We start from the raw sequence: 17512 nt of genomic DNA on the forward strand, positions 1-17512 counted from the left end.
GAATACCATTGCTTTCCCCTAGAACATTAAAAAGGAAATTTACACATTTTAAAACTGGAAGGCAACCAAACACAACATACGTTGGTCAAAGCATTTAAACATATCGCTCTCAGGTAGAAAACTCAATTGTTCTTGAGACGTCCACACAGGAAGAGCATTCACAGTGAGAATAATTTCATGGATAGGTATACATCAAATAAGAAAAAAAAATATATGTATTTCATATTCAAATGGCCAGTGGCTTTCAAACAACACATGTAATAAACCCAATGTGACTCAAAGTTAGTATTCTGCACAACACACACCTCTTTTGGGCCCAGTGGTTTACACAAAAGCACTAGATTTTAAAGGAACTGGGCCAGGCAGTGCCACCCACCTTGCGACTCGCTAGCAGCTGCCAACACGTCCGCAACCCGGCTCCAGAGCATGTGGCAACAGATGCCTATAAATGTTAGTTTATTGTGCTCTGAAACTTCAGTACCAAGAAATCCTCCATGGAGACAAGTAACCACAACCCCTATTGGAGAAGGTTCACATTTCCGTCCCGCCAGCAGCCTTCTCTGTGACCATGCTGTCAGGCACAAGTCTACAAGGGTCTTGTTTCCAGCTTCAATGAATCCTTTAAAATGGGCATCATTATAGCAAAGCAGCTCCTCACAGTACTCAAATGATTGCTTTTCAGGGAAAGTGGTACAAAGAGGGTAAACAGGCTTTTCTAAATAAACTGCACAACCTAGTAGGATTGTTGCAATGGGGAGCAAGGAAAGACTTGAATAAAACAGACACCGGATTTCAGAAGACCATCCAGCATGAAACTCCACAACGATCGTGGCTAACTACTGGGTGTGTGTGCATTTTTTCCTCTCCCTCCCAGACGTGCACAAAACGGCTAGGCTTCAGAATCTTCTTTTTTTCTATTTGTTTAAAAGATGACTGTATGCTTCTGTTAATTTCAAGGTTACATGTCACCTTGATGAAATGCCACACTAGGTTTTGGGGGAATCATGAAAATCTATCTTGGTTTCTTATGAAAGGTGGTTTATCATTCACACCTGCCAGCTAGTTATTTGAGTACATGGTACCTGTCAGACACTGGGAGAAGTGCTCTGCATAGTCTCCCGGAGTCTTCAAACTACCAACCTCATAGGGACCACCAGCTCCATCTTACAGGATGCTCAGAAAGGTTGAATAATTGGCCAAGATGACGTACCTGGTAAATGACTGGAAATTTATCTGACTCCAAATGCCAATGCTCTTTCCTGTACACTGCATTGCCTCCTTCTTAGCACTAGTGATGACAATAATAATAATAATAGCCACCACAGTGCTAGGCGCTTCCACCTTCCTTCAAACCTCTCAGACTTTCCCAACAACCTTGCATGGGAGACATTGCATTTGACAGATGATTAAACACACAGTGAAGGGGTTGACCAATACAAGAAAGAACTGTGTGGCAGAAAGGAAAATCAGAAAACTATAATGCTGTTGGGCTAGAATGGACCTTGGAGATGCTAGTGGAATCTCATTTGGCAGATGAAAAACTCAAGTCATCCTAGCTGACCCACGGTGTCCCCTAATCCAGCAAATGGGAAGAACAAAACCTGCCTCTCCCCCCACCACAGCAAGTTGTGAGAATCAGATGAGGTGATGAATATGAAAATAGTTGGAAAAACAGCGTTAAATAGATGTAAGACTAGGAACATCTACAGCACCTAACAGTGCTATGAAAATTCGATCAGTTCTCTCTCCCTGTCACTCTCTCCCTCATTTACCTGCAAGAAAAAACACTGATACACTGTCCCGGACGTCAAGTGTGTTTTCACACTGTGTTTACACGGATGAGTACACACTCAGGCACATAATTATAGCAGCACCCACCATGCCAATACACTTAAGGTTCCGTCAGCTTTTCCAATATTAATTGCTATTTTCAGGTGGTTTTCAAACTTAGCAGTAAAAATTCATTTTGATGTGAAACTAGATATAATACATGGTCTCAGCAGGGGAGCAAAAGCTGTCATTAAAAAAAAAAAAGAGGGAATATTAGTAGGTCATTTTAGTCATTTCTAAGAACTTTTGGCCCTTCTGGGTTTTTGAATAATAGAAGTTTTTCATTTAAAAATTTTAAACTCGCTCATAAAAATTGTCTTACAATGACGACAGAAGAGTTGATTTTTAATAGCTATTATCTAAGCCAGCAATCTTCAACCTTTTTTATCTCATGGCGCACATAAACTAATTACTAAAACTCTGCAGCTCATCAAAAAATATGTTTTTGCCAATACGACCAAAAAATTGGTATAATTTTGATAGATTTACAAAATAAAATAATAGTAATTACCTATCCTTTTTGCTCTAAAGTGACTTTAAAAAAAGTCAGGCTCCTAAACTTGCATATAAGGATTTCTGATACCAAGAATTAACCAATCAGATACAACCTTATTATGGGACATAACCAATAAGATGCAACTCTGTTATATGACCTATATATTTATGGTTCCAGGCAGGGCATCCACACCAGACAGCTATTGCTGCGTTGGCTGTTGTCATTTTTTTATTCGAGAGTCTAAGGGAAAAGAGGTCAGTGCCCCTCACTAAAGAGCCAGGTACTGCATGTTTGAAAAATTCTTGTGACACATTGGTTGAAAATCACTGATCTAAACGACTTATCATAACGTTTAGAGGGCTGCAGGGCTCTTGGTTGGGCTGATGCTTGCATTCACAAGGCACGTGCTCCCCACACCGCACCCCCGTGCTGGCTGGGGTGGGCTGGGGGCTGCAACTGAGCACGTGGCAGCCCCTCTGCGCGGACATCTCTTCCTCCTTCAGGTCTCAGTTTACCTGTTCTTCTTCATTAACTGCCTGGTCTAAAACCACAGGCCTTCCTCCCTCGCTGTTTGCTCCTCTCCCCGAGTTATCTTTGTTCTCAGCACTCATCGCCTCTGACACACATTATGTCCCTCTTCGTTACCACCTATCTCCTCAGGCCAGAATGTAAGCTCTGTGACGATGGAGTCTTCCAGGGTTTATTCACTGCGTTTTCTCAGGGCCCAACGTGTAGTAGGCACTCAACTAATATTTGTTGAGAGAATAAACTAAATCCAGATGTTGAGTGATCTGGGGAATACAAGTCTCGGGAATTCAAAGGCCATGTCCTATTGCTTATTCTTTAGAAAAGATTTTCTTCAAGAAGCGTTAGTAGAGTCAGCAACCGCAGTGGGATTTCAGAGGGAAGCACCTGGCACAGAACTGTACCCACAAGAAAGATGAAGAGCAAGCAGTTTTCATCTCTAATTACTCCGTACAAGTGCTTTCTTTTCCATTTCAGTGAATACAGACACCTTTGACACGTAGATTCATCGTTAGGAGGGACTGCAGTATACCACCCATTCATTCAATAAGCATCCACTGAGCCCTACTGAGTGCCTGCATCTGCCCCATAATGAGTGGTTTCAGAGCCTTCCCCCACCCCCAGTGGAGCGGGACCCTTCGACAGGTACAATCAGAGGGATACGCCTTACAATTTAGGCTACAAAAATCAAAGCAAGTAAAAGAATAGATTTCAAATGAGCCCATCACTTTAGGAAAATTATTTTTAATTTACCAAAGCACAAGTTTCTAAGCATTCACAGTCACAGAATCATTTTAAACTCAGAATGAACACTCGATTGAATGTAAAAATTTGACTGCAGAGAAACTGGGGAGAATTTGTTTATCCCTGGAGAGGAGAGACGAGTAGTTCCACTAAACAACAACGATAATGTTTATGTTGTGGGCACTACTGTTGTTATTTTGCTAGACTCATCTATACTCATGTATTAAAGGGCGTGTAATTCTGGAAAAAATAAGTATGCTTCAGATTTATTTTAAAAGCAATATGCTATGCCAATGAAATGCCTTTATTCCTTTTTCATTTCCAGGCAACCAACTATTAAATACCCGTGACATGTTTAAGCTCATGTTTATTTTCTAACCTTTTCTTTACCTAGTTTCTAAGATGCTGCCCTTGCCTGCTTCCTCCTCTACATTTCTCTCAGTCCCTTCCCTACCTTTTCTTCTTCCACTTGCCTCTTAATTGTCAGTGGTCCCCCAAGCTCTGCCTACTTTTTATTCTGTACAGTTCTCGGCTATTGTACCAAAGCCCAGAACTTCAGCTACCACGTACACAACAAAATTCACAAATATACGACTGCAGCGTTCACCATTGCCCAGAGGCCACACCCATATTTTCAGGCGCCTGCTAGAGCTCTCCACAGGGATGTTCTGAGTGTGCCTTTAAGCCGTTCTGTCTAAAACAGAACTCGGCATTCTTGATCCCAAACCCCTACCCTTTCCAGGACACTACTCATGTCTGTCTGTCTGTCTGTCTCTCTCTCTCTCACACACACACACACACACACACACTCAGACACACAAGCTGAGCACCTACTAGGTTCCAAGCACTTCCATATTCTTCACCATTAAAACAAAGCTAAAAACCTGGGAATTGTGGGGTTGCTTTTAAAACCCTCTAATGCCACACCTGCCAACTCACATCACTGTCACCTGCTGCACGTGGTCCTCAAACTGTTTCAGTTGCTTCTAGGGTGAACTCGAAGGGTCAAAGAGAGACCAGGGGAGAGGAAGTGCTAACATTCTCATATCCAGTCTCATATCCAATTGAACTGAAGCTGCTTCACTTTTCTGTTTTATAATTGGGGTGCTGGCTAAAAATGTTCCGACCAAAGGGTTCTGCCATTAAAACAGGGTTGAAAAACACTAACACGTGTCCCACCTTTTGGGGATGACAGGCAAAGCCCAGCATGACCTGCCCCATACGTATCTCTGCAGCATCGTCCCTGTTCCTCCTTTACACTCGCCTCGGGCTCTAGTCAGGCCAGACTCATCGCAGTCCTCTGGTTTGTTCTCACACGGACCCCCATGCCTTCAAACCTGCAAACGCGCCCTTCCAGTGGAATGCTTCTCTTGCCCTCCAGTTCTTTGTTGGTGGGGCAAACACTGGCTCGTCTTTCAGCAGCCAGACGAGACACCCTGCCCCTGCGATGTCTGTGCTGAGCTCCTCTGGCCTCCACCCTGGGCCTCCCGCCCCCGTTATCCACTTCCTGGCTCCCAGGCGTCACCTGTACCTCTGCTATGTCCCTAACACACCATCAGGTAACTGCTGGATTGCTCGTCTCTTAGGCTGGACTTTGCGCTCCTTCAGGGCGGGATTATGCTGGACGTTACTCTATCCCCAGGCCCTGGCACTGTGTCTGGCTTCTGAGGGGCACTCAGTAAATGTCTGCTGAACAAATCTCTCTGTGAATACCCATTCAGTTCCCTCTTCTCAATCTTCGAGTCTTCATATCCAATTGAACTGGATATCAAGTCTTCGCCAGCTCCTAACGGAACTAGTTGGTTTGCACTTGACCCATAAGGAACCTTGCTGCCTTCAAGATCCCTCTAATTCCATTCCAGCCTTCATGCTGTGGCCAGAGTGATCTTTCTAGAACCCACATTTGACCTCACCACTGCTCAAAAACTTTCAATGCTTCTCCATTGCCCATATAATAAAGTCCAGTCTCTTCATCATGGTGTTTTTAGCCTTTCCTAAAATAGTACCCCAAATAAACTCATTTACCTTATCTCCTGCCCCTCTCCATCCCTAACCCCTAGACCACAAAGGCATTCCTATACTCCAGCAAATGTCTTGCTGACCCTAACACAAAACATGCTTTTTCATACTCTGTACCCGTCAGCACGGTTTCCTCCACCTGGGATACTGCCTTCTAGTCCCTTCTTCTGAGGCTTGGAATGAATTCCCTTCTGACCATTCAAGACCCAAGTCAAAGACCATGGCCTCCAGGGAAGCCTTCCTCAGGCAGCCAGTCACTCTGTGCTGGACCTCTTCCTAGTACCCATCATACTGCATTGTAGTTCCTGGTAGCTCACGCATCAATCTGCCCTGCTAACAATCTATGAGATTCTCACAGTGCTCATCAGTCATACTTATACCCCTACCCTACATTCCCCAGCACAGTGCCAGGCAGGTAGTAGATTCTCAGCAAATGTTTCTTGGGTCAAGACAGAGTCCAAACATATTCTATTCTTGAGTATCACATAGTCTATTCAAAAGGCATACATTAGAAAGGTCCACAGAACTAATAAAAATAGCTATATATGATCAAGTGTTGAGCTGTTAGAAGCCATTTGGCACCGTCCACTGTGGTCTCACCCATGTGTGTCACATCCCCACAAGGAACCAGAAACTCCTTGGGGGCAGAGACCAAGCACCACACATGCCGAATAAGCATCCAGGTGCACTTCAGAAAAGAACTGCGAGGGCTAGGACCCTGCTCCGAGGGTCTTAAGGACACCTGAGGACTCTCTCTTCCTGCACCGGGGAGAGCCAGGCTTGGCTGAACACAGCTTCTCACCCCGCACAGGGGAGGGTTTGCTGGGCCCCTGGCCCAGCCGGCAGACAGCACCCCGAGGGCTCTTCAGCAGCATCTCAGTTCACCGCACCGAACCCGCACTCACCAGACTCTGCCCTGAGATGAGCAAAACAAAGGTTTGCATAGGTGCATACAAAGATGTTAGATTTTAAAAAAAGAAGGAAATCTGTCAATAAAAAGAAATTGCTCTTTAGAGTCTGTGGTTTACATTTACAGCACTCCTGGCATGTAGGCAGGATCCCAGGGATGTGGCTGTCATTGTGTGCCGGCCATTTCTGAAGAAAGTTAAATGAATCCCACAGCGGTATTTTTGCATTCCTGACCATCAATCAGCAGGGACACGAAGCTGGAGAGCTGTCCACGCTGCAGTCCCCCCCCCCCCCCCCCGCCCATCTCCTCGTGGTCCTGAGTCAACTCACACTGGCTGGCTGGCTTGGCTCCTGTCCCTGCACCCAAAGCCATTTCAGAGGAATATCAGTAGATGCCATTTGCTGGTTGTCATTTCTGGACTCGAGTTCAACTTGCAGGCTGCCGTGGCTATTTTAAATTACGTTTGGGTCTTCAGATATCAGGCACTGGTGATGCTCTTTAAAGAACCCAATGACAGAGGGGCACCTATCCATCATCAAGAAGAAGCAGCCTCTCACCAGAGGGGAAAATGTGTGTGGGGGGGAGGCTGCTTCTTGGAATGAGTAAAATTTGCTGATTTCATTTCTTTTTAATATCTACTTTATTTTCTTCTCATCTCTTAAGTTTGCTGGAGAGTCCCTTGTAGTATTCTGGCAGGAGTCACATGTTTTCAATTTTTCTCAACCAGCAAATTGAGGAAGGTTTCCATTTGGGGCAGATGACAAACATTTCCTGCTGAAATTCACAGCTACTGAGAATAACTTTCCAAGCACGGGTGCCTGTTTGGCAGAGAATCTAAGCTCAGCCCTGGGATTTGAGGTTGCCAGAAGCCCACCCCGGTGCCTAAGCCCTCTATGAGGTCTCTCCCACACGCCCTCCCCCATTCATGAATTCATGAAAAATGGAAAGCAGAGAAACTTCCTTTCCAACTACTTTCTTTGCCTCTGGAACTGTGACTTTAGACAGCTGATCTGCCGTAGCTAGAAATCAAAGAACCACACTCCCCAAAGTGACAGAATTCATTCCTTCCCACAGCTTGACACTTGAACCTTCATATTGCAATTATTTCATTCTTGCCATCTGGTAGTAATCTCTCTCCCTTCGTGCAGTGCAGGTTGTCTGCAGTAAACTGCCCTCTTCATCCAGGTATGTAATCCTCCTGGGACCCATGCGGGGCCTGCTGCAGGGGTGCAGAAAATGGGTGCAGGGGGACACCGTGTGCCCAGTTATGTGCAGAAGTTGTCAAAGTCAAGGTCAAGAAAATGGTTTATTCCCTTCCTGCCAGCATTTCTTTGAGGAAAATATTGAATAGTTGGAAAGAGCCCCCTCTATTCTGTCCTCGCCACAGCCAGAAAGCCTCTCTAGTTCTTCAAGGTAACAAGAGCTAACATATATTTAGAGCCAATTGGATGCTAAAGCTTTCCAAAGCACTGGGTATGGGGAGTGAACACACTCTTCATTTTATAGATGGAAATCTGAGGCTTCAAGAGATGAACCCATTGACTCCATAGGAAAGACAAACTTGGTTTTCCCTGAAGTTACTCCAGGCTCCACCCACCACAATTTGCTTTCAGAAACTGCCCCAGGAATTTGAAGCACCTGGCTCCAGTGTAGTTTTTGCTGAGCACCCTGAAAACTTGTATCTCCCATTGAATTTGGCTCTCAAACAACTATGCTTTGCAAAAGAAGCCAGATGCAGAAATATACAGATAATAAAATCCATTTGTACGCATTGTACAACTAGTAAAACTATGGTGACATAAATTAGAATTTTTGTGGCCTAGTGTAAAAGCTGTGGGCTCTGACTGGAAAACTACATAAGGAGGTTTGCATAGTGATGCAAATATTTTCTATTTTGATTATGCTGTTAATGAATGTACACATTTTCTAGAACTGCATGAATTGTACACTTAAGATTTATTATTTTTATCTCAGTGTAAGTATGAAAATGTCTGAGATGTATCTTTTTTTATTGTTGTTCAAGCACAGTTGTCTCCATTTCCCCCCACCACCACTCCCCCCACCCCAGCCATCCCCACCTCCCACCCTCGATCCTTCCCCCTTTGGCTTTGTCCTTGTGTCCTTTATACGTGTTCCTTGAAGACCCTTCCCCACGCCCCCTGTTATTCCCTCCCACCTCCCCTCTGGTTACTGTCAGCTTGTTCTTTATTTCAATGTCTCTGGTTACATTTTGCTTGCTTGTTTGTTTGTTTTGTTGATTAGGTTCCTGTTAAAGGTGAGATCATATGATATCTGTCTTTCACTACCTGGCTTACTTATTTCACTTAGCATAATGCTCTCCAGACCCATCCATGCTGTCACAAAGGGTGCGAGTTCCTTCTTTCTTTCTGCTGCGTAGTATTCCATTGTGGAAATGTACCACAGTTTTTTGATACACTCATTCACAGATGGACACTTAGGTTGCTTCTAGCATTTGGCTGTTGTAAATCGTGCTGCTATTTTGCTGAGCCTTGAATTACAAAGAACTTGGGATCCACCAGCGTAGCCCCCAAGTTGTTTCTCTGTGGGACTCTGTGGCACCTTCAGACCCTTGGGCCACAAAACCATGGAGGAGTGTCTGGGTTCAAGAAAACATTGAAAGCAGCTCTAATTGTAATGGAATAAAACCTTTACTATTATTATCTTAGTCTTGGACTGTGGCTTCGACAACACATACACTCAGCAGGGGGTGCTCCTTTGGGAGCAAAGCAGCCAGCCCGGAGAGCTAACAAGAATAGTTCAGTTTTTTCTCTAGCTACCTTCAAGCTCTGGGAACCCTTGTCACCCACTGGCACAGGATATGCAGCTGCTGGTCACTGCCAAGTCCACATGACCCTTCTAGAGTCCATCAGGGTAGAGGCGGAGGAGGCGCAAGTGTTATGCTTCCCCAGACTTCCCAATAGGGATGAGTTTCCTGGGTGGTAATTTTGGAATATCCACATGCCATCCAAAACTTGGACTCCCCCCCCCTTACGGTGGACCCCTAGTTCCTCATCCGAGAACACCTGGCAGCCTTGTGAATGAGGAGCCTAAGCCAGACCCCCAACTCCCACTTCTAATGCCGCAGTGTGGTCTAGGCCCCTCTGATCTCATCTCCCTCCCTGCTCCTCACTCAGCATGAGAAAGCACCATCTACGCCAGGGCCCCGCCTCAGCCTGCTTGGAGCTGAGGGTGAGTGTCAGCTGTCCAGAGAAGGGCTGTGTGGAGCCAACTTCAAGCAAGGGAAGAGCATGGTTCCAGGTTTAAGAAACGCTGGAGATTCCAGTCCAATCTGCATTTAGGTCTACTCATAGCATGGGTAAATCATGCAAATCTGCTGCAAAATGGACCATGTGCCACTAACAGGCTTTGAGGGGGTGATGGCGAAGAGTGACGTACTGTTTGTTTGGTGTGGGACTGAGGAGTCCTTGATGCATTGTATTATGGATGATGCATCTCCACAAAGGCCTTTACATCCGAGAGTCTCGGTGCCCTCTCTGAAAGTCCTGATCTTGCAAATGCTCTCGGGAATCACCCAAAGCTCACAGAGGGAATGAAGAGGCCCCAAATTCCTTTTTCTGCCCTCAACTTGGGCTCCTCACCCAACCAGGGCAGCAGCCATCAGTAGCTTGGAGTGTGCCCCTTCCTCACCTCAAGACCTACTACCTGCCTCACAGAGGGAATGGAGAAGGCCAATTTACTTCAATTGATTACTACTTACAAAGCTGTGGTCTCTCCTCTGAGAGGCCTATTTAAAGTTCCCGAGCTATTGTATACAGAGATAACAAAATCAAAAGCAACGGTGGAAGGCAAAGGATGATTATCAAATTGCTCTGGAAAACTTCAATGTGAAAACAGATATAAAAGAAATATTGAAAGGTATTAGTCTATAAGTCTCACTGACTTCAGATGACAGGAGCAAACCCTCTTTTTAAAAAGACTTTAGAAATAAAACTTCACAAAATACCTCACACACGTGCGCACTCTCTCTCTCTGCAGTCTTTTCTCAAATGTGAGTTCCTGTCAGAGACTGCATTAACATTGTTAACCTATTTTAAATTCGATGGTACAGCAAGAACCTTACATACTTATAAGATTTTATTTTTAATGCATGAGCTTTAAACTCATTTTCTTACTTTAAATAGACGCATATTAACTCTCCGTTTAGGCTGCAGGACCTCCTAGCTTAGTATAACAGCCCAACAAAATAAGAGTGGATACAAACTCTGTAATTTACTCACAGGCATAAATGGATATATAAATGTAAAAATGTGCACAATATTTTATGCCACGCTTGGCTTCATTGTGACCTAATGTTTATAATATATAAATAATGGCTTCCTTTTAAAGCAAAGAACTTTTAATACACAGATTCATCTGAAGTCCTTTTTCTTTAATATAAACAGAAATAGAAAATAAAAAAAATCTGTTTTAATAAATAAATACCCAGTGACAAATGTTACCACTGAAGGGATTTAAAATGACGGAAGTCAACGGAAAACTTTCAATATCATACTTCTACTTTAATATGAAGATATTGTTATCAAAGGAAAAGACTCAAGAAATTCTTTGATAAAAATAATCTCACACTATCTTTGAAGTGCTTTCATTTATTTTACTACCCACTGTGTTCCTTATCAGAAGGCCAAGGGTAAGAAGTTCCCTAGTTATGATTAGGAAAGAATCTGGTAGATCAGAAGACCCAATTGAAGTTGGACATAATAAGTATTAAAGTATTACATGACATTAATCCTGCCATTCCATTACTCTCTCCATCTCTGTATATAGACTAATTATTCTGAAGCCAGTGTTCAGGAGAAAATAGAAACATACTTACCCTGGGCTGGAGTAATCTCTTTATTGCATCAACAAGGCTGGCTCTGAACTGGTCCAGAAACAGGCTGACATTGAGAAGAGAAGAGAATCCAGATTAAATTGAGTTTTCAAGTCTAACCATACTAATGGAGATAAGTACAGGGCTAATGACACACGTTTACGCAACACTAAAAAAGAGAAATTGTTTCCTTCTGTTCAAGTATCTTACTGGAAGAAACAAAAGAAGATAACCATGGTCGGTGGTGCAACCAGAGCCCAGCCAGCAACATGCAGTGGGCCCGACTCATACATGAGTGGGCCACATGTCACCATACAGAGATACTTCTAAGCTTCTGTTTGGGAGAATTATGTGGGTGAGATGAAGCTCTCTCAGCACTTCCTGTCATTGGGGGTTAATCTCTGTAGACCTGGGTGGGCCCTCTCCACACCCGGGGTGCTGTGAGGCCACCCTCCAAAAACAAACCACCAGCCCCATTACACCCAAACTGCAGAGAAATGAAATCATGGTTTTCAGTGATTAGGAGCAGCACTGAGGCTGGATTCAACCACTGACCTAGGACTAAATGGTTCTAAAAACAAAGACACGGTTTAGGCGATGTGTCACAGAGACCACGGCAACTCTGGATTCCATGTGCCACCCCTGCCCGCCTTGACCTCCATGTTGATTTCTTCCCAGTCCACTGCCATCTTTCTGTTATCCTCTGCTCTTTTGAGAATTTCTGTTATTGCTCTGTCATCCCTTTGGCTGGGTCAGTCTGACCGTGAACTCTGAACTCTGTCTCACCAGGCCTCGTCTTGGAAGCTTGGGACAGTTTCCTTAAATGGGACTCACAGCCTAGAACACTGGGCAGCCTTGTGCATCAGCCATCGCATGAGGAACTTAAGTGGGAGCCCCTACTCCCATTTCTAATGCTGCAGTTTGGCACAGGCCCCTCTGATTTAGCCTCCCTGCTCCTGACGCAGCATGAGTGAGTGCTGCCTACTCTAGGGCCCAGCCTCATCCTTCTTGAAGCTAAGGGTGAGTATTGGCTGCCAGTAGGAGGGCCGTTGTGTAGAGCCGTACTTCAGCAAGCGGGGAGCACATTTCATGGTTTGATAGAGCTCTGGCTCTCACCTTTCTGCTCTGTTACCTTGGACAAGTCACTTCACATGATGTTGGGAACTGCCCTGCCTGGTTTCAGGAGCTGTAACCCCACCATGGCTAAAGCTGAGTGAGTGACCTTGGGACCATGAGCCACTAAGGAGACAAAGTTTATCTCTCTGGCAAGGGTGCAGCCTCTGATCCTTTTACTTCACCCTGCCTGGACCCTAGTGCTTGGTTGGTTAGCCAATGACAGGTAAGATTCCTCAAGGGGGGAACAACCTAAAACAGGCACAATCACGGGGGCTGCAGGGAAGGACTTGGGGGGCTATAGCAAAAGGGGGTGATGCATCCTCGCCCCTCAGCTTTGACATAGCCTAAGTCCTCATTCTGTCTGCAAGAAGTCTCCTGATCTCTTGGCTGCCTTAATTCCCCTGCCTGACTTAAGCCTGAAACAATGCCTTAAGCCTGAAACAATGCTGGAGGTGGGTGCCACCCTGTGCTGCAAAGGGCAGGTTCCCTAGGGTGATCAGGCCTAAGAAAGAATGCATAAAATCCTATGAAACCTACTTTGCTAATACCCTCAATTTAAATGATAAGGGTCCAAGCAGGAAGTGAGTTTGTTCCCCAAAGTTTATGGCCCTTTAACTACCTGACCCTGACTCTGAATAAGCCCTCAGAGTTCCTTGAATGTTATCTATTGTTTATCTATTGTTTAATCATTTCTGCCTGACAATGACTGATGAGCTTTATTCCTGTGCAAACTGAACCCAATAAAAGCTTGTCAAGGCAAGGGTCAGGGCACTCTCCACTAGAGAAGGTGGCCAAGGCACTCCGAGGCTTTTTCTCCTCTCTCGAGAGAAGCCACGCCATCCCTTTTCCTCCACAGGACTCAGTAGTCCATGTGAATTTCTCATATCTCATCCACAATGTGGCAGACTCCACGAGCTGGGGTCCGCATCAATGTGAGGCCTCTGTGTCTTTATGAATAAAGGCCCACCTATGTGGCTATGGTGGGTATCAAATTAATAATATGTTAGCCGATAAATATTTATTGTCACCTACTACATACTAGGGGTTGTTTTAGCATTAGAAACAAGCTATGAACAAGACAAAGTTCTTGCTCACAAGGAGCTTCCAGTCTGTTCATACACACATAGAAGGAACTCGATAAATATTTGCGTACTGCCTGTCTGGCAGACCAACACCGTCCTTGAAATGGAGGCGCCTCTGTAGGGTGTTAGTCTGCATGGCCCTAAAGCAGGCTGCATGCGTTCCTTTACAATAAGGAAGAATCGACATATAGGCCACATGTTTCACCAGACTAGGTTCTCTTCCACGTCTCTCATTTGAGAAGCAGAAGTGGGGAGAGCAGTTTGCGAGATGTTCCCAAGAAATCAGTGCTTGGGTTTCACCATGTCGTGATTAGTAGAAGGTTCTATAAACAGATGCTCTGAGCACTGGAAAAAGAATACTCCTAAGATGAGCTAGAAATCATATCCAGAATGGGAACCTTACCCCATTCCATCCATCAATTGGGCTAACCTATTTACCACCCATGGGAGAATTGTCATTCTGCCATATCACTCCATAAACAAATACTTAAATCTTAGAGCACAGAAAGCTAATTCAAATGCTATAAAATTTGCACGGAAGGCATATCAATCAGCAATTAATAACCATTAAGGATTGATAAGAAAGAAATCAAACTAAGTGCTTTAAAATTTTTTCTCTTCAGGACTGTGTACCTTTAGTCAGGTAACGATATCTTAAGGTTTCCTAAGCAAGCCTCCTGGCTTTGTGTTTTTCAGAAGGCTGCAATTGTGGGAGAGTCTCCGTCGGGTTCTTGGGCCTGTAGGAAGCCTAGCTGGTGGGGAGACACAGCCTTGGGTAGAAGACCGTGCTCAGTTTATCCCATGCATCCTCAGAGCTGGTGAGATTGTTAGAATAAATAAACACCGTCTTCAAAGCTGAGTTTAAAACATAACCTTATACGGTACTATTTCTCCTTAATGTTGGCGATGGCAACAAAGACATTAACATCACAGCTTACCAGCAAATGCAGCTTAACACACAGTGCACATTCCGAACACAGTTATTTGAAAGGTAATGTTGCCTGCTTCAGCACTCCAAATCAAATTTCCCAAAAGTGATTCTCGTAGTTCTCTAAGTGGTCTTTATTCCAAGCAAGCTCACCTTTCTCCTTAGTTCTGATGGAGAATTTATAACGCTTTGTAGGATACGTCCTATGAGCAATTTCAATGTGCTTTAGCGGGAGTGATATATAATCTCCTGAAAATTCACCCCTTAAATAAGTCCTAATGGACTCAGAGAACAGCAGTAGCTTAAGTGGATCTATTTAAAAAGGCTGAGTGGGTCAGTGATTGGGATGGAGATACCATTTCAACTCTCCCTTCAGTTACTGATCAAAATGCATTGACAGTCTAGTTTGGCCATTAAAACACACACACACACGTGCACACGTGCACCCACGCACACCTCTCCATACTTCGCTTGTGGAGTCAACACTTGCTTTGTTCCATGTACCTGAATCACAGATTTTATGACAAAAGAAAGGTGCTGGGCCATTTTCGTCACCTCCCTTGGAATCAGTCAGCTTTGTGCAGAGCACAAAGCATTTACAACTCCTCTCATAGGGAAATTAATTAGTGCAGAGGATAAGGAGCCATTTCCCTGTCACTTTCCACAAAAAGGAAGACCTCTGTGTAATTTGCAAGGTGAAATGTGCCAAGTTCACTGTTTTAGATGACCTTTCAGCAGAAGAATGGCCTCCATCAGTAGTTACCAACTGATCATTGTGGAAGCTGGCACTGAACGCCTTATTCCAATCTCACTTGCTCTGACCCTTAGTTGCAAGATCTTTGGCAATTTGTATATATTCTTTGGGACTGAGTTTTCTCAGACGAGAGGGGAAAGAGCTGACTATATTTGGGTGAAATATCTTTTGAGGTGTAAAGTTCCTTGAGTTGTGATTTAGAAATATCCATGATTACAGCATCTGGAAGAAAACAAAGAAATTCTAGAGACCTTTTTGAGAAAAAAATTTTTCTTCACAAAAAGTAAACTTAAAAAAAATCATGAAGAGTAAAGTAAAAATAATAGAAACTAGGAACCATCCAGGGTACACAGTAAAAGTGCTGAGAGAGCAAGGGAGGTGATGCGCCTCCCCACCCCAACCCCCGCCCCAGCCTCAGGCTGCAGGCATGCACAGGTGGCGCTGGCTGTCCTACCTACCTAGCTCCATGTGTCAGGCGATGGGTGGCACGTCAGACTCGCTTTCTAAGTCTTTAGAGAATCCAAATGTACAAAATCATTTTTATTTCTGCACAGCTACAATAAACTGGAAAGCCATCAGACACTGAATAAAAGCGTTCATTGGATTAAAAAAAATCTTACTTCCAGACCTTTGGATTATTGTGACTGAACAGAAGTCTGGAAAAGGGGGGCTTCAAATGAACAATCACTCGCCATTTTAAACTCAGCAAGGACTGGGCTGGACTGCGTTCCATCAGAAAGGAACTTACATTCAACATTAAACACGTCAACCAAGGAACTCAATAGGCAGTTTTTCCCTACATGTGTAGTTAAATATTCTAATATTTTGATGTTTGTCAACAGCATCCTTTTGCAGGTGGGACTGTACCTCGATTTTCCCTTCTGTTTATTTCAGAGTTGACATTTTACAAGTTATTTAGGAACTGTTGAACCATGAAACTGTATTTCATTGTCAAAAACGCTGAATGGTGAAATAATAACTAGCTTTCAGTTTGCCTTTTTATTTTATAATCTAGTTGAGCTAATAATTTAGATGCGAACCAAGAGACTGTCTCTTCTGGGAAATAAGTTATTTCCCCCAGTGCCCACAGGTTTATGAATGTTTGAATGTAAATATATGAATATATGAATGATTTAAGGACATAAACATATCACTGCTTGTTGTAATCATGTGCATTTTACTTGAACCACAATGTGGGTTGGGAATAGGTTGGTGAATAGAGCTCGTTTTCATGTAAATGGGATCAAGCAGTACCACTGGTTAGCTATTCAGGGAATCAGACAATGCCCCCCTTGCTGGAAATGCTTCAGTAAGAATTTAATCCATGTACCTAATATTTGAACTCTGACTCTTGCTTCATATTCCTGTGGCCTAATGCAGATCTCACCGATGGGCAATGACTGAAGGCTGGGGTGAGACAAGTGATCTTTGTAAGTGGGGCACTTATTTTTGGCACTTAGTATTTCAGGTTTCATCTTGCAGGTACTGTCTAAAGGGAGCTTTCTTTTCCTCCTCTGTGACATTCCAAAAAAAAAAAAGGTCAAAAACCCCTAAGCTCCATGCTCCTGCCCCCCGAAGCAGTATCCCGGCAGAAACTCAGAGAGAAACGCCAAACCTACAGGATGGAAAGAACTCACGGAAGCCCGCCTTCACTGCTATGTGCACAGCACACACAGTATAGACATCACTGTACTTTCTAAGTTTCTAAGCAGCTTACCCGTCCTGTGAATATGAAGAGAGACAATTACCAAAGCATTTCTTTGGGAAATAATATTAGCATTGCGGTGAGAGTGGCTTAATGTTTCACATTTCCTAATGGGAAATTATAAACAGGCTGACATTCTGGCACTTGGAACTCCAGGAAAAAAAAACCTTAATTCATACATGGAAAAGCCATTTATAAAATGAAAGTTGGTATATTTAGTTCATTTGAATTCATAAATTCTCACAGAGCCAGGAGTTGTGCATGTGTTTGGAATGTGCCTATGTGTGTGTGTGTGTGTATACATTGTATTATGTTACGCATTTGTAGCGAGAGCCTGAAGTGAGTATGCATTTATGTATGCCAGTTGTATGTGGTCCTGTGGTTGGCTACGGAGAAAAAGACTCTTTTCAAACATGTTGTGTGGCTATTTTTAACCTGAGAACATTAATCAGAAAAAAGCTTAAATCTTACTTCCTCTGCTTGTCTCTCTGGTACAAATAGGATGACATGGTGTGAGTGTCCATGTCACAAGGTATGAAAAAGACAAGCTG

General features: G+C 43.9%; 1 protein-coding gene across 3 annotated transcripts in view; it reads right to left on the bottom strand.

The window, feature by feature from the left end:
- Positions 1 to 17512, bottom strand: part of CAMKMT (calmodulin-lysine N-methyltransferase) — a 343336-nt gene that overhangs the window by 6372 nt on the left and 319452 nt on the right. For all 3 annotated transcript variants that reach the window (XM_045827125.1, XM_045827123.1, XM_045827124.1), the window contains 2 exons: positions 11380 to 11443; positions 1 to 18 (listed from right to left, as the gene is read on the bottom strand). The exon at positions 1 to 18 is cut by the window's left edge and continues 114 nt beyond it. In XM_045827125.1, the coding sequence (XP_045683081.1) occupies positions 1 to 18; positions 11380 to 11443 (82 nt within the window). The remainder of the gene's footprint in view (positions 19 to 11379; positions 11444 to 17512) is intronic.

The sequence above is a fragment of the Phyllostomus hastatus genome, unplaced genomic scaffold, assembly GCF_019186645.2.
Source record: "Phyllostomus hastatus isolate PE091 unplaced genomic scaffold, TTU_PhHast_1.1 phas_scaffold_78, whole genome shotgun sequence".
In the NCBI taxonomy this organism is placed as follows: Eukaryota; Metazoa; Chordata; class Mammalia; order Chiroptera; family Phyllostomidae; genus Phyllostomus; species Phyllostomus hastatus.